The sequence below is a fragment of the Camelus ferus genome, chromosome 11 (assembly GCF_009834535.1).
Source record: "Camelus ferus isolate YT-003-E chromosome 11, BCGSAC_Cfer_1.0, whole genome shotgun sequence".
Lineage (NCBI taxonomy): Eukaryota > Metazoa > Chordata > Mammalia > Artiodactyla > Camelidae > Camelus > Camelus ferus.
Window position 1 is genome coordinate 4,676,942 of NC_045706.1, and position 20,682 is coordinate 4,697,623.

The 20,682-nt window shown below is 50.6% G+C and overlaps 1 protein-coding gene across 1 annotated transcript in view; it reads right to left on the minus strand.

The window, feature by feature from the left end:
* Window positions 1–4,874: 4,874 nt before the first annotated feature.
* DOCK1 (dedicator of cytokinesis 1) overlaps window positions 4,875–20,682 on the minus strand; it is a 484,302-nt gene continuing 468,494 nt past the window's right edge. Inside the window, 4 exon segments of the mRNA XM_032490663.1 lie at window positions 4,875–6,057; window positions 9,309–9,460; window positions 12,159–12,312; window positions 17,129–17,327. Coding sequence (XP_032346554.1) covers window positions 5,962–6,057; window positions 9,309–9,460; window positions 12,159–12,312; window positions 17,129–17,327 — 601 coding nt within the window. The 3' untranslated portion in view covers window positions 4,875–5,961.

The window sequence follows — 20,682 nt, forward strand, 5'->3', positions numbered from 1 at the left end:
CCATCTGCTCCTGCCCAAGCCAGCACTGTGGGGCTGGAGGGGCTTGGTCTTGCTTGTTGGTCCCTCCTGGGGGTGCCATGTCTCCCTGCTCACCCCCAGCAAGCGCATCACAGACTCTGACGGCGAGGACACAAATCCAACGCCCACTGCCACCTCGGGGGCTTTTTGCTTTCGCTGAGGCGTGGCCCCGGTGAGGCTTCGTCTAAAGGAGGAAAGCTAGGAGGCCCCGCGGTCACACTTTCCGTTTCCCTCCAGTCCTTCGAGGGAAGGTCCCACCCCCCCTCCCCCGGGGAAACTGCTCCTCTCTCCCCGCTGTGGCCTTAGCGCCGACACCCATGGCCTCCTCACCCCCTTCCCCAGCATGGATGTCTACTTTGTTGGGCCTAATAATGACCCAAAGACAAAACTGTCCAGGAAAGAAGGGAAGAGGAAAGAAATGAAGAAATGAGCCTTATTTTTTGAAGCATGAAATCCCTGAGAAGGTCTTAATGGAAGGAATCAAATGTCCCCTCAGTCACCTGCGATGGGGAGCACGTCCACGCGGTGAGACCTGGGGGTGGGGGTGGGGTTGGGGAGGAATCCTGGGACCCCAGGTGGCGCTGCTGCTTCTCAGGTCCGTGACTCCACCTGAAGGCTGAGCAAAGCCCGTGAGGAAAACGGATGCCACTGCCCTGAGCGCAGCTGAGGGTCACTAGGACGCAATGTGTGAGGGGAAGGCTCACCTGTGGTGCCTCCACAGGCAGGTCCCTCCGGGGCATGGGATCCTTGTGCTCTGGAGCGCATACAGTCCCCGACATGGCCCCAGCCTCGTACTATCTACATTGGCTTTCATTAGCCATTCTCCATACTCCAGACTCCACCCCGCTCCACCCATCATACTCCTCCGTGCCCCACCGTGCTCCCTTGTATTCTATCATGCTCCTTCATGCTCCTTCATGCATCCTCATGCTTCATCATGGTCCCTGTGGCTCCAATTAGAGGAGAACATGACATGGAGACTGTGTGGGTCCTCCCACCCTCAACACTGGCCCAGGGGTACACAGGACAAAGCCCAGGATGCTCACAAGGGCCTGGGAGCATAGGCCAGCCCCATCTGGACGCCGCCCAGCTCCCTGAGTTCCCTCACCGCTCCTCCACACTGGACCCACTCTGCTGGTCTTCTGGAAGTTCCTTCAAAGTACGGGGTTCACCCTCATGTCCGGGAGGTAGCATGCACTCTTTCTTCCACTGGAACCTCTCGTTTCCCTGACCCTCTTCCAAGTCAGCCCAATTCTGCTCATTCTCCAAGTGTCCCCCAAAGTCTGCATTAAAGGCCTCTCTGCTCTGCAGTGCCTGGTGGTCACCATGTGTCCTTCAGTAAATTGAATCCTGCTTGGCTGTTGGCTCATCCACTCCATCACCAGATTCTGAGATACAGGAAGGCAGGACAGGGTCTCTCTCCTTCACCCTCGTGCCTAGCAAAGGACCTGACATGTAGCCATAGACACACTTCAAACGTTTTATAAAATGGCACAGCCAGTTAAGAGAAAGGACAGGAGAACAAATGAAACCCAGCGCTTCCCAATATTGAAAATAAATGTTAATTAGCAGCAACAGCTGAACAGGTGGAAACAGGTGTACAAAACTAAAGGAGACCGGGGAGGGGAGGAAATGATGCTGACGCTCGAAGGAGGATGGGATTACTTCCCAGCGGGAAGGGCAGCATGATTGCTAGAGGGCTGGGGGACCAATTTTGGAATCTTCAAATCTTACGAAGGTAGTGAGGAGAAGAAAAGAGGAAGAAGCAGGGCTCCTGTTTGAGGCCATTTTCAGGACTGGCCAGCTCCAGAGCCAGCCTCCGAGGAGCAGGGGGACCAGTGCACCTGGCCGCTCAGTGAGAGGCTGCAGCTTGAGGGGAAGCAGAGACTGTGACGGCGGGAGAGGGGGATGCCGAGAAGGGTACCCCACACCCCTGCTAGGTCACACGGGAAGGTCATGGCAACAGCCTCACTATAATGTAGCAGAGGAAATAAATTCTGTTTGCTGTTTAAACAGGGAAATCCTTGACCATGCAAAGTAGCCTCCTAAAGATGGAAATGAAAGACAGCCATGGGGGCGAGAGAGAGACAGAGACAGAGACAGGGAGAGAGAGAAGAAGACAGAGAGACACAGAGACAGACAGAGACAGATAGACACAGAGAGACATAGAGAGAGATATAGGCACAGAGACACACACACACACAGACAGGGACAGAGACAGAGAGAGACAGAAACAGAGAGAGATAATGACAAAGAGACAGAGAGAGACACAGAAAAATGAAGACAGTCAGAGAGAGACAGACAGACAGCAAACACAGAGACAGTGACAGAGACAGAGAGAGAGAGTCCGGGACACGATGCTCAGCCAGCCCCACTGCCAGCCCCACGAAGGAAGCCGCTTGGGCTCTCCAGCTCCAGGGAACAAAGGACGATGTGGACAGTTCGTATGATTATCATTTGACGGAGGGAGAAACTCCTGAGTGGCAAGGCTGAGCGGTGGGCCTGAGTCTCCAGATTCTGGGCTTCGATCCAGGTAGCTCGACTCTAAAGTCACCTCTTTCTGCCAAAATACCGCTTTACTGGAGGAGGCTGGTTATGCCTTGTCCTTTGTGAACTGTCTGTTTGGACGCCTCATTATTCTCCAGCATCACGATGCGCCACAGAAACAGAACCAGTAGGAGACCCAGACATGCGATGAGAGGGATTTATTTGAAGGAATTGGCTCCTGTGATCGGGGGAGGGGGGGCTGGCAAGTCCAAAATGTGTAGGGCAGGCTGTAAACAAGCAGGAGCTGATGCTGCAATCTTGAGGAAGAATTTCTTCTCTGGGAATCCTCAGTCCTTGCTCTATAGGACTTCAACTGATTGGACGAGGCCCACCCTCCTTATGGAGGGTAACCATATCTCCTTTACTCCAAGTCAGCTGGTTGGAGGTGTTCACCACACCTAACAAACACCTTCACAGCAATACCTGGATTGGCGTTTGATTGACTAGGTGCTATAGCTTAGCCGAGCCGGCACAGAATGCTAACCAACCATCGCAGCTTTTGCCCCAGGCTGACACTAACTCCTCAGTATTATTGCCATGAGCTCTGCTGTGCCGCACGCACACTTCCACAGTCCTCATTCCCCCTCTCAAGCTTGGGTCACTACGTGATGGCCCTCACAGGACAAGTGGGGAGCAGCTGCTCCTTTGTGCTGGTGAGAGACGAAAAGGGAGTGCCAATTTTCACTTATCTGGGAGAAAGGGGTCATTGGTCCAACAGGTTCCCTGTCATTTTTCTGAGTCATCACCAACTAAACAGTAGGTGTTTAAATAATTCGTAAAAGGCAGATTGAAAAAAAAATTACTTTAAAAAGCAACTAAAGTCCTAAAAAGTAATTAGAACTAAAAAGCAAAAGCTAAAATCCATTCCATCAGCAAAGACTTCAGTCCACGTGAAATATAAAGCCCAAAGCCCTTAAAGCCTCCAGAGCCAAAGAGCACAAAATCTGTAAGGAACTGAAAAAGATCAGATCTTTACATGAAAGAATAATCTTAACATTGACTTAAAAAAATACTTTCTTTAAATACTAGGAAGCAACTGTCAAGCACCAAGAGTGGTTTTTAAATAAGAAAAGTTTTTACACTCATAAGACGCAGCTTATATACGATCTCCTTTTAAAATAGATTTGAGCAAGGCACATATTGAATTGGATAGTTAAGATGAAGATGGATGTGTAATAGACCAGGAGGTCTTTTGGAAGGTAGAAGAATTAAATCAAATTTAATGAATATATGAGAGCTGAATTTGGGTTTGAGCTTCCTGGCAACCAAAGCAAAGATAGAACATAAGATCCTTACCATTCCTGTTTTAAAGCAAATATTCTCAAAGAGGAAGAGGCAGTATTACCCCTAAGGTGGTGAAAATTGGTTCATGGGGGACCAAAAAAAAAAAATCTTACTTTGCTAATGTAAAAAGCATAGATAGTCATAAAGTACTTACATATATAGTATATGTTGTTGAAACTTCTTGATGGTGAATAATTAGAAAACAATGTTTAAAAAGGTTCCTTAGGGGGCAGTAATGAAGAGGTTGAGAAACACTGTTTCTCAGTAAAAGGAATATGTCATCGTATCTAGAGCGGCAAGCTGTCCCCTCAAAGCTCATTCTAGACGGAAAGTCTCACGAAGATACTTGATGACACAGAGGTCTGTTTCTCCTTGACTACAATTTTATAGCCCAGACTTGATTTAAAAGGCAAAAAAAAAAAAAAAAAAAAAAGAAAGTTGTGTCTGCCTAGTTTGAGAGGTTTTGTTTTTGTAAATACACTTGCATTTCTATAATTTATATTAGTAAATTTCTGTAAGACTTGTAAAAACGTGTCCAGTCTTCCTTTTCTAGCTGTTGTGTTTGTCACCAACTGTCCAGCTCTGGAGCCCAGGGAGGCCTGCCTGGAGGCTGGGGGGCTGGGGCTGAGGGGGAGGGAGCCCCTGGCGAGGCCAGGGAGGCCGGCCTGGAGGGCGGGACCGAGCACGCCCTGTGCTCTAGTGGAACAGGAAACCTGCACCAACAGCGCCTACACCACGAAGTCTGCAACCACCACCCACCCCCCCTCCCCTTTTAGTGTAAAAGGAGCCTGAGTGCTGACTCGGGGAGGACGGTTCTCCACGACGTTAGTCTGCCATACTCTCGCTCTGCTGGCTTTCCGAATAAAGTCGCAATTCCTTGCCCCAACTCCCCGTCTCCCGATTTACTGTCCTGCCGTGTGGCGAGCAGAACGAGTTTGGACTCGGTAACAAAAGCAGGACAGAAACAGCGGCTTTTATATTTGACACTGAGGGATAAAGACATACTTCGTCAGACACTGTGAATCTTTTTAAATGACATTTTATTTTTCATTGTCAATGATTAACTTTTGAGCCTACTAGAAGAGTATCATGATTATAGTGAATAAAAAAATATAGATGATAGAATACAAATATTAGGTTATACATTGTTAGTTTTTTTTTTTTTAACTCATTGTCCACGAACATTTTTAGGACGTCAGCTTTGAAAAAAAAAAAACCAACAAAACTTTATTTCCTTTTTTTTTTTTACACTTCCCCCACTTAAAACTTCAGGACACACACTGAGAATCATTTGCAGGCACCTATTAACAGAAGGACCACAAAAACGAAAACAATTTCTAAAGACCATCATATATACACACTTTCTGTACAGAATGAGGACAAGAAGGAATCACCTACTTAAACCATCTAATGTAGTACTCATGTTTTTTTTTTAAAAAAAAGAGAGAAAACTGATCTTCCTCTACTCAGGTTTATTTTTCCACTTGATCCAGTATTTTTAATGTTGTTTTCACTCCATAAATTAGTAACTGTTCAGTAGCTGAGAAATATCCTATTTTAAATGATACCGAAGGAATTCAGGAACTTCCCCGAAAGGGCTGACCTTAATCGCCTGGTGGAGGTTGAAGAGACAGTCAATCAACACCATGTTACACAACCAGGTGCAGCGAGGGGGTTGATAAAACATCCTGCAGGAGGAAGCTGGGGTTCGGCCCGAGCAATGAGGGCTCGTAAGCTCACTTTCTACACAGGTGCTCCAGGAAAAGCCTCATCGCTCCTTACTGGGCTAAACTCACATCCATCAGGCTCTTGGCTAACGTGTCATTTGGCACAAAAAGAACAGACTTTTGGGCAAGACTTGGGCTCTGTCAAGACAGACAGACTCAGAAGCCTCCAACTTTGATAAACACGACAGCACATCCCAGACCAATAGCCACCTCGCCCCGCGATGCGAAAGGCCACGCACCCCACGGCTGGAGCCGAGCTCCTGTTAAAGGAAAAGCAATTGCGCTAAGTGTCAGACATCCTGGGCCCGGTGAGGTAACCGGCAGGCGTGGAAGAAGGCGGGAGCGGGGGAGGCTGACGGCTGGCCCTGCAGACGGTGCCACGGTTTCACTGCACGATCCCGGAGTCCACCGAGGTCTGCTTGCGGGTCGTCTTGGGCGGGGGCGGGGGCGGGGTCTTGCTGGGCAGCGGAGGCGGGAGATGCTAGAAGACAGAAAACGCGCATTGTTGACGCTCCGACAGGAAAGAAATGGCCTCTTGGTAGGTCTGACCTGGCCCGGTGGTGGCGAGGGCAAGTCAGTCTGCACCCCTGGGCAGGAACTGGGAACTGGGAACCGCCCCCTCCCTGCGGCGGGGACTGGCAGGTCTGCTGCTGGTGGCCACAGGCCTGTCTCTGATTAGCCGCTTTTCACAAAGCACTTCAGGCGTCTGCACAGCCCCTGAGAAGGGTGACCACTGGTCTTCACACATGCGATTTTTTAAAATCCACGTGCGACTGATCTAGGGCCCCTGGAAACAGACCAGTTTCAGAGCTGGGCAGTGTACGTGGTTAAGGACAGGTGAATGTGGGCAAAGCAGGACCCAGGGCCACCCAGGACCCACAGCTGGGCCTCCCTTGATCAGGACCCATGTGTCCCTCTTCATGACCCCTGAAGACGTCCCGAAACTGTTCAGGGACAATCAAGTCCTCTGAGGTGCTCTCCAGGGGTGGGTGAGAGGCCTTCCGTGCTCTCTGAAATGGAAAGGCCCCACTAGAGCGGGCCGGCCAGGCCATGGGCACCAGTGGTCACCATTCCAAGTCACCCACTGACAAAGGAGTTTTTCATCCACAGTCTCTTGCAAAACTGCAAACGGAGGGGGATGAACAAAGTTAGGAGAAAAGGTATAAACTCTTCATAAGAGAAGCACAGGATGTCATGAAATGGGTGAAGCCGTGTCCCAATAAAACTTTATTTACAAAAACAAGTGATGGGCTGGATATGGTCCATGAGCCACAGTCTGCCTTAGATTCCCAGGAATGAATTTACAGCTGGAAAGGTGATGGGAAAAACTGAATGGACCTGCCAGGGTGTGAGTGGTGGAGGGCAGCTGGTCCCTTGCCCTGGGAACCCTCACGCCCATCACGGACACCGGACATGCACGAGAGGTTAAGATGTGTTGACCAAATAGGTAAATGAATGAGTGAGCGAGTGAACAAGTGAATGAATGAGTGAATGAATGAGCAGATGAACAAATAAACAGCAGGAAAAGCGCGGGCACGCCGCAGGTAGAACACACCAGAATGAAACCACAAAGCACTGTCCTCCAACGAAGGGTGAGGGTGGATTTTTAACAGCCTCTCCGTGGAGGTTCACATTTAGCTCAATGTGAGAAAAGGTGTTTCAAGGACATAATAGTGATGAAGCAGTCTCTTGCTCACTGCCCAGATTTCCCCCTGATTCGCAACAAATAAATACGGAAGTGATCTAGGGCCTAACGGAGAGTAGGGAATAAATGCAGAAAAGCAGAACTGATATGAGGGCATTTAACATTACAACAGGGGCAGTAAAAGAATTGACTTGTACATTTTTTAAGTTGGTAAGAGCGCTGAAGAGAAGCACCGATTTCTGGGTCTGATAAATGTTGCTTGTTTACTCGTGGAAGCCACAGGTGACACAGGGCCAGGCCAACAGCCGGACACAAGCACATGCTCTGGGTGCCCCTTGGCGCCAAACACGAGCATGGCGGGCTCTTCACTTCTGAGTGACATGATGGCTCAGATTGTTGGTTCCAAGAGCCATTCTGAAAGAAACGACAGCTTAAAGGGAGAGGACTAGAGTTAACTATAAGCCCGGGGCCAGTCAGTGAGAGGGATGGGGATGTGGCTCATCCCCATATAGGATAAATCATCCTTATTCTACAATGGCCCCCTGAAACCCTACTGGTTCCAGTGACGACATCCAAACCCACAGGAGGGCGTCCTGCACGTGCCCTCGGCTGCAGGTGAACCAAATAGGAAGCCAACAGCAAGGAGACTCGGGTCATCAGTGGAGTGGAATTCACCACTCCACTGTCAATGGGGCCCAAGCGTGTGTGCGCGTGTTCTTCCCTCCGCCCACAGTGGTGGCATCGGTGTCTTAGACGATGCCTCCCAGAAGCTGAGATGATCAAATGTTGCTGTTGAGTTGATTTGTAACAAAAATGAATTTGCTCCCACTTCCAAGTTCTGAGTGTTCAGTTCACGGGGGTATGGAGACCAGGGCCGGGGTGGGTGGAGGTGGGGGGTTGTTTTTCCAGTAAAATCAAGATATGAAAGTAAAGATGTCATCAGTTGGCTAAGCTGTTAGGAAAACAACACCCCAACCAGCCAGTGTTCTCTCTCAGCTCCCTGTGTCTCCTTTCATTCTAACTTGTAGTTGAAATCTGCAGGAAAGAGCAGGCTTACGTTTCTTTAGTTGCTATGAAACATTCCAGCTTCCTGAAAAGCCACCATGGGGCACCGGGTCCCTTCACCAGGGCTGGTCCCCCGTCGTGGCACCTCTAGGGCCAGAGGGTAGATCTGAAAGGCACTGCAGCCTCACAAGGACAGTTCGTCCCTCCAGCACCAAAGATGGGGCCCCTCTGCATGTTTAGTTTTCTTGCACAAAAGGAATAATTCAATAATATTCTGTAAAGAGATCCCCTCTCTCTTCCACTCCTCTCACAAGAAGAGGGAGCTTTTTTTTTTCCCAGTGGCTTAAAATAACAAACAAAAAAACATAAATGTTTGTTATTTTAAGCCACTAAAAAAAATAATAGGGGGAGGGTGTAGCTCAGTGGTAGAGCACATGCTTAGCATGCACAAGGTCCTGGGTTCAATCTCCAGTCTCTCCATTAAAAATAAATGAATAAAAACTTAATTACCTCCCCCCAGGAAAAAAAAATTTAAAATAATAATACATGTTTGTTATTTTAAGCCACTAAAAAAAAGAAGGAGGAGGAGGAGAAGAAGGAGGAGGAGAAATAATAAACTTGGAATTCAGTGAAAAAGTCTCCAACAATAGCAGTGGCCAGGGCAAGGGTGGGGCTGCCTGCAGGAACAGCTGGGACAGGGGCTTCTCGAGGGCCGGGCTGGGGTCCCAGAGGAGCACGTCCCTGTGCAGCGCAGCATTGACCAGCTTCTTAAGAAAGTCAGACAGACCTCTCCATCCCAAAGCTACTTTTCAAAACCAAACTGTCATAAGAATTGCACCCCAAGTGGAATGCCCTCGCAGGTCAAGCCTGGCCCTTCGATCCACCGGCTGGAACATCCCCCTTTGCCTTGTTCTGATGACACAGGAGCCATGGGTCACACACCCGGGTTCTACCCCTAGCGACCTCTTTCCTCCAAATCAAATCTCCGCCTGCCCAGAGTAAACACGCTAACATCAGGGAGCAGGTTTCTATTTTGTGGAGGGAAGGACATGAAACCCCCGCGATTCCGAGTCCTGACTTACCCTCTGGTGAGGAGGCGGGGGTGGGGGCGTGGGTGAGCCCATCAAGTCCAGGTTCTCCGTCAAGGTCCCATAGTCGGCCGTGGTGCCTTTGAGAGGCAGAGGGGGCGGAACCTCGGCCACGTCCAGCCCGGTCATGCCATTCAGCTCCAAACCTGGAAAAGTGGGTGGATTCGAATCAAACCCACATTCCCACCTGGCGTGAATGCACACCGGCTGCTTGGTGTTCTCTTGGGAGAGGCAGGGAGGCGGGAGCACTTCATCCCGCAGAAATGCTGGTTCACAGGGCAGAGGAGAGAGCAGGGAGGGGCAGGGCACGCAGGGCCGACATCCCCTCCCGAGGGCACGTTCTAGAGAGAGAACACTAACCGCCATGAGACCCCTAAAACCTGAGCTTAAGGGAGACCAGACCACTGGAAAAACAGCCGATCCTGCCTCGGCCCCCCTGCCTTGGTGGCATCTACACAGCTCGGTGTCACAAGGACTGCCTAGACTTAGAGGTTTCAGAGCCCGGCCAGGACTCTGCACCCTGCCTCCTGCATGCAGTGACTCCCTGGGGAGCTTCACTAAGCCACGTCTGATGGTGCAGCCCGCAGCCAGCCACCTGCCTTTCAAAACCCTCACAGCAGGAAAACCCGTGATTGTACGAAATGAAGTTGTTAGCAGTGGCAGCCCCTGAGGTCGCTGCCTTACAGACGCCAAGGGGGAAGCCCAGTTGATTTCTAAAGCAATCCGAACGGGGGTCGTTTACAAGCGGAGGAGGGACGATCATTAAGACAACGTATTTTCTCAGACTCTTAGAAAGAATTTGTCTTTTATGTTAAAGAGAGAAAAATGGACATTGTTGCTGCTGGGTTTCTTTTAAAGTTTTCCTCGATGATCCACGTGGTTACAAAAAAAATACCCTCCACGGCCTAGGAAGAGCTGTGTCGATTCACCAGGAAGCCCCGCAGCTGACTCAGCAGTGAGAAGGCCTGTGACCGAGGGACTGCCCTCGTGACCGGCTGCTCAGTCGTTTTCACTGGGTTACTTCTTTAAAGATGCCATTTTCACCATTGTTAAGTGTACACGTCGTGGCACTGATCACACTCATAACGCGGTGCCACCGTCACACACACATCTGTTTCATCACCCCACACACAAAAGTTCTGCCCACAAAGCAGTGGTTCCCCCTCCGCCCTCCCCACCAAGCCCTGACAATCTCCAGTCTACCTTCTGTCTTCAGGAATTTATTTTATTTCATATAATTGGGATCATCTAATGTTTGTCTTGGCTTACTTCACTCAACAGTGTTTTCAGGGTTCCCCTGTGTTGCAGCGTGTACCAGAACTTCTTTTTCTTAGTGGCTGGATAATATTCCATTGAGTGGATGTTTCTCTGGATGCACGTTTTTGATGAACTATTCATCAGTGGATGGAGATTTGGGTTGTTTCCACCTTTGGGCTACGGTGGGTATTGCAGTTACGAACACGCGCGTGGAAGTATCCGCTTGAGTCCTGGTTTTCAGTTCTCTGGGGCAAATGCCCAAGAGCCGACCTGCTGGGGCACATGGAGGTTCTGTGTTTCACTTCGAGGAACCACCAAAGTGTTCTCCTTAGCAGTTGCAGTGGTGCCCGTTTTCAACTATTTATAAAAAAATTTAATAAAATGTTTTTGAAGATCATTTGGTTATAGCATAAGGATGCGAAGCCATGACACCCAGAGACCGTCTCCTTTCCAGCGCCCAGAAACTCTCAGCGCCTCAGCCTCAACTGCTGTTGTAACCTTGACTCAAGACTGACCGGATGCTCTGGAATCACCACTGCTGCCCTTCAGCAAGAAGGAAGCAGGTGCTGAGGACAGGCGTTTGCGGCCCTGCACAAGCCGCTCCACAGCGCGGAGCGCCCGCCCCCGGACTCCTCCGGCCGCTGGAAGGCAAGTGGCTTCTCCTGGCCTCGCCTGTTCTGCGGCCGCCCTCACTCCCTGCTACCTTCTTGCTGCCGGGATTTCAGCTCCCTGGCCGGCCTGACCTTAGTGGTGGAAAGCTGGTTGCCAGCTGCAGCGGGTTCCACGGCATCCCTCCCCGATTCCCATCCACCCAGATCCCCAGAATATGGCCTTCTTTGGAAATAGGGTCTTTGCAGGTGTGACTGTTAAGGATCTCGAGGTGAGACCACCCTGGATTTGGGGTGGGCCCTAAGTCCCAAGACTAGTGTCTGTAAGAAGAGGTGAGAACACGGAAACACAGAGAACAAGGCATGTGAAGAGAGAGGAGGGACTGGAGTGATGCTGTCACAAGCCAAGGAACACCAAGGATGCCACCAGCGCTGGACGAGTCAGCACAGATTCTCCCTGAGCCTCCAGAAGGAAGCAAGGCTGTCGATGCCTTGATTTCAGACTTCCAGCCTCCCGGCTGCGAGAGAATGAATCTCTGTTGTTCAGGCCACCGAGTTTGTGGCGATACACTGCAGCCCCCTAGAAACTGGGCAAAGCTGGAAAGCAAGTTATACCCTGAGCCCCTCAGCACAGCCCAGAAGTGGGTCTTCCCTTCCTGTTCCTCTTGGACACAAGGTCCCTGTGGGCGGCGTGATCCTGTGACAGGAAACGGGGGGCACTCCCTGTGCCTCCGTCTCCCCAAGGGCACAGGAGGTTTGGAGAGCTTGGACCAGCCCCACCCCTTTCGCCCAGGACGCCAGGAGCCCGCGACGGGGCTCTGGCCTGATTTTCTTTGCGGACACTCCCTGTAAGTCAGGTGCCTGTCAAAACTCTCTCCATCGGCTGGAAGGAGAGGAGGTGGGTCTAACTTCAGAGCCTTCGGTCAAGGGGGAGGTCACAGAACAAGGTCATGAATTCGGATGTGAAGGTCCCACTTACTGGACTGCAAACTGAAGCTGAGCTTGGCCCGCGGCGTGACCGGAGGGGGCGTGTGCTGGGAGGACGGCGACGACGGGGACACGGAGAAGCGCCTTTCACTCCCGATGACGTTGATCACCTGGCTCTTCGGTCTCTGGGGCCGCAGGGGACTTATCTATGTCGGAGGGACAGAAGCAGAGTTAGGGTCTGCCACGGGCTGAGTTATGTCACCACAAAAATTCAGATGCTGAAGCCCGAACTCCCAGGACCTGTGAATACAACCTTAGCTGGAAACAGGGTCTTTGCAGATCTTCAAGTTAAGATTTGGTTATTCTGGTGGGTCCTGATCCAATCTGATTGGTGTTATTATATAAGGGGGTAATTGGGACACACACCCATGCACACAGGGGCAGTGTAACAGGGAAGGACAAACCTGACTCCGTATTAGATCTGCTCCTTTGGCTCTAACCCTGGGCTTAGTCATGCTTAGTCATGCTGGTTCTGCACCTTCTATAAAAGAATGCTGCCTAGAGTCTGAAATACACAGGGTACCTATCCTGAAGGCTCTGACCTGTAAGCGTAGGACACTTTCCCATTCATACAGAGATAAAAAGTTACAGAACAGAAAATAACACGTCTTACTGGAGGTTTACAGGGACATCACGACCTGACCCAGGTGGTCAGCGGCAAGAACAAAGGATTCCAGCACCAAGCAGTTTGCAACCACCACCCACACCCCCTCCCCTTTTTAGTATAAAAGGAGCCTGAATTCTGACTCGGGACGAGATGGTTCTCCTGGACACTATTCCCCCGTATTCTTGGTCTGCTGGCTTTCTGAACAAAGTTGTTATTCTTTGCCCCAGCGGCTCACTCCCGATGTGTTGGCCTGTGGTGTGGCGAGCAGAACGAGCCTGGGCTTGGCGACAAGAGCACCGTGTGAAGACGAGGGCAGAGGTCAGGATGACGCTTCTACAGGACGAGCCACGCCAGAGACTGCTGGTAGACCATGAGACGCTGGGGGAGGGCCTGGAACAGACTCCCCTCACAGCTCAGAGGGAACCCGCCCTGCTGACACTTGGGGCTTGGACGTCCAGCCTCCAGAACCGTGAGGCAGCCAACCCCTGCTCCCTAGGCTGCCCAGTGTGCAGCACTTGGACACAGCAGCCCAGGGATTGCAGGCCTCCCGGGAGACTCCTCACCCAGTCGGGGGGTGGGGGGGTGGGGTGGGTGTCACATCACGTGTTTCTGGAGCATAAATGTGAGACAGCAGAGTCCCGCATGGGCCACTCAGAGCAGGTGAGAGCACACAGGGGACGCTCCAAAGGGTCAAGAGTGGAATCAGAGACCAGCTCAGCGGCCAGCACACCGCAGGCTCCTGGCTCCTCGGTCCTCCTTGGCAGGTACGTGAAAGGCTAGAAGCTTACTGAAGGATTCCCTTTACTCACTCCCTGTCTCCTTGCTCACGCTACACTATTACTGGGTAGGGATGCTGTCTGCTTTTCATCGCCCTTTTTCCTGCCAGTCTCTGACTTTTGGATGCACTTGACTTTTCCCACCTAAGCCTTCTCCTTGTTTGTAACACCAAGAAGTTTTATTTCTCTATTTCTGAGAACTTGGTCTCAGATCATGAGGCCTCGGGGAGCACAAGCAGTTCAAAACACTGTGAAGGAGGAGTAATTAGAAAAGTTATTAACCCAGCAGAAAAGGGGGAATCAATATCTCCCCTCTGGGCCAGGCGGGGCAGGCAGGCAGGGCTCCCAGGCTGGTGCTGGGGCTTGATTCCCGGGCCTGGTGGGTGGACCTGCTGGTGAGGGCCCGCGGCAGAGCAGGTGGGGGGCAGTGTGGGCCCTAAGTGGTCTGCAAAGGTAGGGCCTCCCTGGAGGCTACCGAGGCTGGAGGGAGGAGAAAACGGCTTACGCCTTTTGGTAGGTGGGGTGACGGAAGGGACACTGGCCACCCGGCTGCCTTCCAGAACGATCCTGTGCCAGTGAGGCAGACTCTGGATGCCAGGCGTCATCCCTCATCTGCAGGAACCGGCGAGGTCCCTGCAGCCCAGCTGCCGTGGGAGGCCGGGGTAGCCTGGTTGACCTCGGGGCCCTGCCTGGGTGCGCGTGTGTGGGAACTTCTTGGGGCCCTGCCTGGGTGCGTGTGTGTGGGACCTGGCGACAGGGACTCAGGCATTGCTGGGTGCGTCTCCTATCGTCCCGACCCTATCCTGACGGCTCAGACAGCAGCAGGATACTTCACTGGGGAGATGCACACTGCACCTGGAGGGCCCCTCTCCTGCCCAGGCTCTGAGAGGCTCAGCTAAAGGGCATGAAATTACTGATGATGCAGATTCAGGAAGGAAGCTGAGCTCAGCCCCGCAGAAGTGTGGGGAGGCCCAATGGATGCAGAGCAGGGCAACCCCAGAGGCCCAGAGCGCCACTCCAGGAGTGGGGCTGCCGCCGCCACCCAGCAAACCTCCCTCCCACAGACCCCACCGGCGCACCTGCTCTGTCCTGCAGCTCTTGGCCAGTCCCATGCACGTGGGTGACAGGGAAGAACAAGTCTGACCCCCTGTTGGCTCTGCTCCTTTACCTCTAACCCTGCGCTCTGTTGCCCGCGCTCAGTCATGCTGGCTCTGTGTCTTTTGTAAAAGAACGTTGCCTTGAGCCTGAAATGCACAGGGCAGCCCATGCTCAAGGCTCTGACCTTTAAGGGCAGAACACTTTTTCCTTCATATAGAGATAAAAAGTTACAGAACAGAGAATAACAGTTTGTCTTGTTGGAGGTTTACAGCGACATCCTGACCTGACCCAGGTGGACAGCTCCAAGAACAAAGGATTCTGACACCACGAAGTCTGCAACAACCACCCACACCCCCTCCCCTTTTCAGTATAAAAGGAGCCTGAATGCTGACTCGGGGAAGACGATTCTCCAGGACATTAGTTCCCCACCTTCTCAGTCTGCTGGCTTTCTGAACAAAGTTGTTATTCTTTGCCCCAACATGTCATCTCCTGATTTATTGGCCTGTCGTGTAGTGAGCAGATGAGTTTGGACTCGGTAACCCATGGAAGCTGGAATAGGAAACAGGCTGCAGGTGCCTAACTGTACTCACAGACTTGGCCAACACCTGTCACGCTGGATCAAGGACAGCAAGTCTGCCCACAGTGAGAGGTCAGATTTCTGGCCCCTCGAGCTGCAGCTGTGGTCATTCTGAGAATCCTTGGAGGCTGGCATTGGGGGGGGGGGGTCAAGGTTCTGGTGCGTTCTTGTGGATTTGCTGAGGGTACTCCAGGCCAGCTACTGGGGGCCCCACTTTGTGCTGAACTCAGCCCATCTTTGCTAGTGGTGTCTCTGCAGGAGAGCAGAGCCACGGCGGGGAGGGACAGAACTTGTACTGTGATGGCCAAGCCAGGAACGTCCTTTGACTTCACACAACTTAATTCTCATCAGCTCTGTCACTTGGCTCAAATTCTCTGAGGCCCTCGATTTTAACAACTCGAAGTAGAGCTTAAATAAAAATGTATGAAAGACTTGCACAGTGTCTGCACTCAGTAAATATTCAAAAAATGTTTCTGTTAATTCCTCCACCCAGTTACGGTGTCGGGAAACTTGAGAGAAAGGCATGTTGGCCAGTCCCAGCAGGGTTGCTAGCTTCTCAAGCTTCCCAGAAGAGCGGACAGGGAACACGGGATGGTCGGCAGAAACCTCTTAGCCCCCCTGTGGGAGGTCCTGCACCTGAGTGCTTAGTACTAGCCTCTGGCCAGTCCCTCCCCAGGGCCCCCCACCCTTGGGGGCCTGCCTGCTGCACAAACACACAGCCCAAACGCCTCACAAGGGCGTCCGCCTTCATGAAGACCGTAGTCACAGCTCTGGGGTCTCCTTGACCAGCGTGTGACTGCTGGTCTCGGTGGCGCGTAATCTGGATGAAACATACCCTCTGGTGATCAAGAAACAAACAAGCAGTGAAGCAGGTCTTATGAAAAGGTGGTCCCACCCGAGCGCTCTGATCAAGCAGCCCTTCAGTGACAACCAGGACAGGTCGTGGGCTCCCACCCAGGGGAGGCACACCCCTGGCCGCCGCCTCTCTTTCAAGGCGGAGGCAGCCCTAAGCCTGACTTAACCTTTGAAGCTGACAGCCTATGAGAGCCTCTTCTTTATTTGTTTCCAGTCTACAAATAGCACTTTCTGAATAAAGTTCATCCCAGAAGCTGTCTGTGCCTCATCTTTGCGCTCAGACTCTAACCGTCGCTCTGCGCTGCTGGGAGTGGCAGCCTGCAGGTGCAGCCCTGGGACGAGAGCGTGCTGCCTGGGTCTCAGGGCCGTCACACACCCCGGACTCGGGATGAACGAGAGTCCCTGCTGGGATCCGTTTTTAATGTCAACTAACTGGCACGCGTCCTGTTAAGTCCCCGAAAATCCTTCTGAAAAATGGCCAAGGGATTTAAGCAGGGAGCAGACGAGGCAGGGAGGATAACACAGCACACGGGCAGCTGGCACCGCCCCGCGGGAAGGGGCTCCGGGACACTGGCCGAGCAGATTATAACACCCGGGCAGAAACTGTGGCTTAGCGATTTCTGGTCAGGAAGGGGCGAGGGAACAGTGTTAGCTGGGCACAGAGCACAGTTTTCTGACAGCAGAAGCATTCCTGTTCACCTCCTGAGATGTCTGAATGTATCATGGAAGCAAGTCCAACTTGGCTGGAAAGCCTAGACCCATGTGGGTCCTGCTGACAGCTGGCCCCGCACTGACCCCTTTCAGGATGGAGGATGGAGGCGAAGACAGGCGTCCTCAGAAGAGAGGCAGCTCTATTCTGCGCCTCTGGATGCCAGTCAGCATCAGGTTATATAAGGGGAGGGCTGCGGGAGACTGCCAGAGTTTTAAGTGACTATTTCATAGCCAATTCAATGAAATCCAATTGACAGCCCCCTTGGCTATATGTAGAGGAAAGACAGGTCCCGGCAGCTACCGTACAGCGAGGGAGGGAAGGCTCCCTGTGAAATTACCGTTTCTGAAAGGATCACAGCCTCCGACTGCTGCAGGGGAATGTCGGTGGGTTTAAATTCTTTATCAAATATCTCTTGATGCTTGCTGTTCCTTTTTTCCTTCTTCTTGTCCTTCTTCTCTTTATCCGGGTCGTCCTTGTCCAGCTTGTCCTGGGACCGGGAGTGCATTTTCTTTGGCAGGAGCGGCTCCAGAGCGAACCTAAAGGAAATGGTTCTTTAAATCATTGACATCTTAATAGGACAACCGCTGCTGTTCACCCTGCAGGCACACATAACGTCACTCAACGTGAGCCAAGCGCTGACCAGGAACTGCCCAATTTTACAAGGAAAGAAATGATTTTAAAAGGGAGACCAGTGGAGACTTCGGTATGTATTACTGATTGCAATCATTGTGGTTTTGCTTCTCGATAAAAATAAACTGGAAAAAACAGAACACCTGTAGGACCATGGGGGAAACGCGAAGTCTGGCTGGATCCGTGATGACAACATCCAGCGACTATTGTTCATTTACGAGGGGAGGGTGGTATTGGGGTCTATTTCAGAAGGGAAGCCCTCATCTTTTAGAGATTCATACTGAAATATTCACGCATGCAGTGAGGAGAAGTGGACAGATGCTCAAGCAGGGGCCGTCTGTATTGATACACAGGGAGATGCCTCCGTGAGAAATGAGCCAAATGTGTGGAGATGCCCTCAGTTCTTCAGCCGAGAACCGAGCTTGAAACAGAGGATGTGGGTTCCAGCTCTGCCACCTACTGGTGTCACTGCACGTCCTCTGACCACTGTGGGCTGGATGGCCCCATCCACAAAATGAAATGAAGTGAAAATGGTATTTGAGAAGAGATAAGATCTCTTAAAAGAAGCCAGAGTCAGTCCCGTAGGAAAAACAGCCTGAATTGTGATTTGATTAATGTGTTTTCAGAATGTGGCTACCCATCGGTCCCACACGGTGAAGAGAAGCAAACGGTCGGCCACAGGGGTTCACGGAAGCCCCCCGCTGCCCAGTGTCCAGGCAGTCCCTGAGCCCAGTGGGGAAGCAAACCCCAGCCCCCGAAATGCGGACGGTCAGGACCGGGGTCTGGGGAGCCTGCCCTTGGGAGCTCTCAGTCCCCACTGCGACCTTCCAAGCCTGACTTCCTGGAAGGCCTGGAGACTAAATTGGCTTCTTCAAGGGGAGACTGACTGAAAGAAAAAGAAGCGTGGAAAGCCAATCACATTTTCATCCTTGCTGTGGTTTCTTTTAAACTCATTTGTGAATGGGACATTTACAGCAAAACCACTGCTCTGATTAAAAAGATCATGACAGCAATGTGGCTTACCAACACGGGAGAGGTAACGTGGAAATCGACACTTAGGTGCATCATTCACAAAACCACATTTCAAATCCACAGGAGACACAGATGGCCAAGAGCAAGAATCACATTTCCTAACTTTTGTTTCTCCCAATAAAACTGGTCGGGCAGCAGGATTTCAACAGTAATGGTACTGAATGCAGGCACTGATTGTCAATAGCTGCTAACAACACTGGAAGAGAGTCAGACACGATGTCCTTCTGAATGAAAGAACCTATGAAGTTGTCCTGTCCCCAGATCAAGCCTGAATCTGATCAAGCCACTAGGAGTGACCACCAGTCTGCAGGAAATACGCAGAACAGAGATACACATTCAGTAACACTATAGGGCGTGCAATCAGCAAACTCCAGGCTACATCAGAAAGCAACCTAGATTCTTCAACAAATGAATTATAAGGAACAGAAAAGAAAAAGGTAGAAGGGGAAACTTATTGATGAAAAGAGAATGAAAGAACTGTATCAACCAACCACAAGGTGAATATCTTATTTGGATAGGTTTCAAACAAACCGAAAAAAAATTGACATTTATGACACAACTGGAAATTAAAACCAGTACTGGATGATAATATGGAATGACTCTTCATTTTTCGCATGTGATAAGGGTAGTTTGATTGCGGTTAGAATGCACACTGAAATGTTTATGGAGGAAATGACATGATTTTGAGATTTGCTTCAGAGTAATATGAAGGAGGTACAGGGTGGGGCATAGACTGAAACAGCTGGGCTAGGAGTTGAGGTTGTTGAGGTTGGCTTATGGGTGGGCACAGGTCCCCATTATCTCTTCTGTCCCCTTTGTTCATGTCTGAAATTTTCCATAATAAATACTTGAAAATGACTGATGAAATACACCAGTATTGACTGTGATCATTAAGGCATTCTGGGACACCTGGACTTTTCCAGCTGGATACACAAAAACCAATAAATCAACACCCAGAAGGCGTTAAAGATTATATCTATTATATTACAAGCAATAATCAAAAATCTTCATGATTTTATTCCAGGTTTTGCAGAACTTGTGATAATTCATGAAGGAAAAAAGAAAAAAAGGATTAGTGGACATCTTTTAGCTCAGGGGAAAAACCTGTGCTGTGAAATCCAGACGAGTGTATAAAGAACAAAGAGGAAGACAGGCTGAGTTTAAAATTTTTCACATTATGAGAAGCAACTACTGGCAGAATGAACTTTATTTGGCACATTACCTGCACCGTTTGGGACCAAAGCTTCATTTCCTCCACGTTTGCTACGTAGGTAAGGGTGGCAACCCTGAGAATGCACAAAAATCTGGACTCTGATAAAGATGGCTTCTAGTTCAAGGCTAAACAGATGACTCCTGGGAAGGAGGCAACAGCCGGAACTCATGTAGTTACACGTGCGGGACACCAGTCTTCTGCCTAAAACCTCTGGATCTCTTTCTACCCTCCTTGCTACATTTCTGGAAATATAAAAACCTTTTCATAACTAGCCTGGGGATTTTCTTGGGGAGAAGTCAAATTAAATTTCTTTAGCAATCTTGCTCTAAGTGACAAGCACACATGATTTAAATACTTCTGAATGGAGAATTTCCATATGGTCTTGGCCTTATAAGGAACAGACACTGATAAAAGTTACTGTTATGAAAAAAAAATGTGGGAACAGTTTTCAACCATCCATTGGGCACACTGGTCGGTGGAAACCACGGGCACTTGGATTGGAACTGTCCCTCGGGGTGCCCTGGAAGTTTGTGTCTGCACGTCGCAGGGGCCATGAGACTACGGGTTTGATAGGATGATGGATTGTAAACCAAACGGGCTTGGATAAACCCCACACTGTGCAAACTGGGTGGTAAAACAATTAGAAGATTTTCTCTGATGTTTAAATTGCATGTGACATTTTTTCTTTCAGTATAATCAGAACAAACTTTCCATGTACGCAACCCCAAAACACACCAGAAAAGTCAATATTGAAGTTCTCTTTGCAGGAGACAGCGGGAGTTCAGTGAATGTTTGTCTATTCCGTTCTTGTTCCCTTTTTAGTTGCTCTATGCCATCCTGTGCTTGAGAGAAAAACTGGGTCTCCAAAAATATCTTGCAGAAAGAAGGTGGCCCTTCCAGCCTACATGGGTGTGACAGCCCTGCCCTTGTATGACTTTGGAAGGGAGCAAATGATGAAAAGTACAGGCAGACAGCTGGCAAGAAATGCACCACGTGCTTCTGGGACTTGTTGAAAA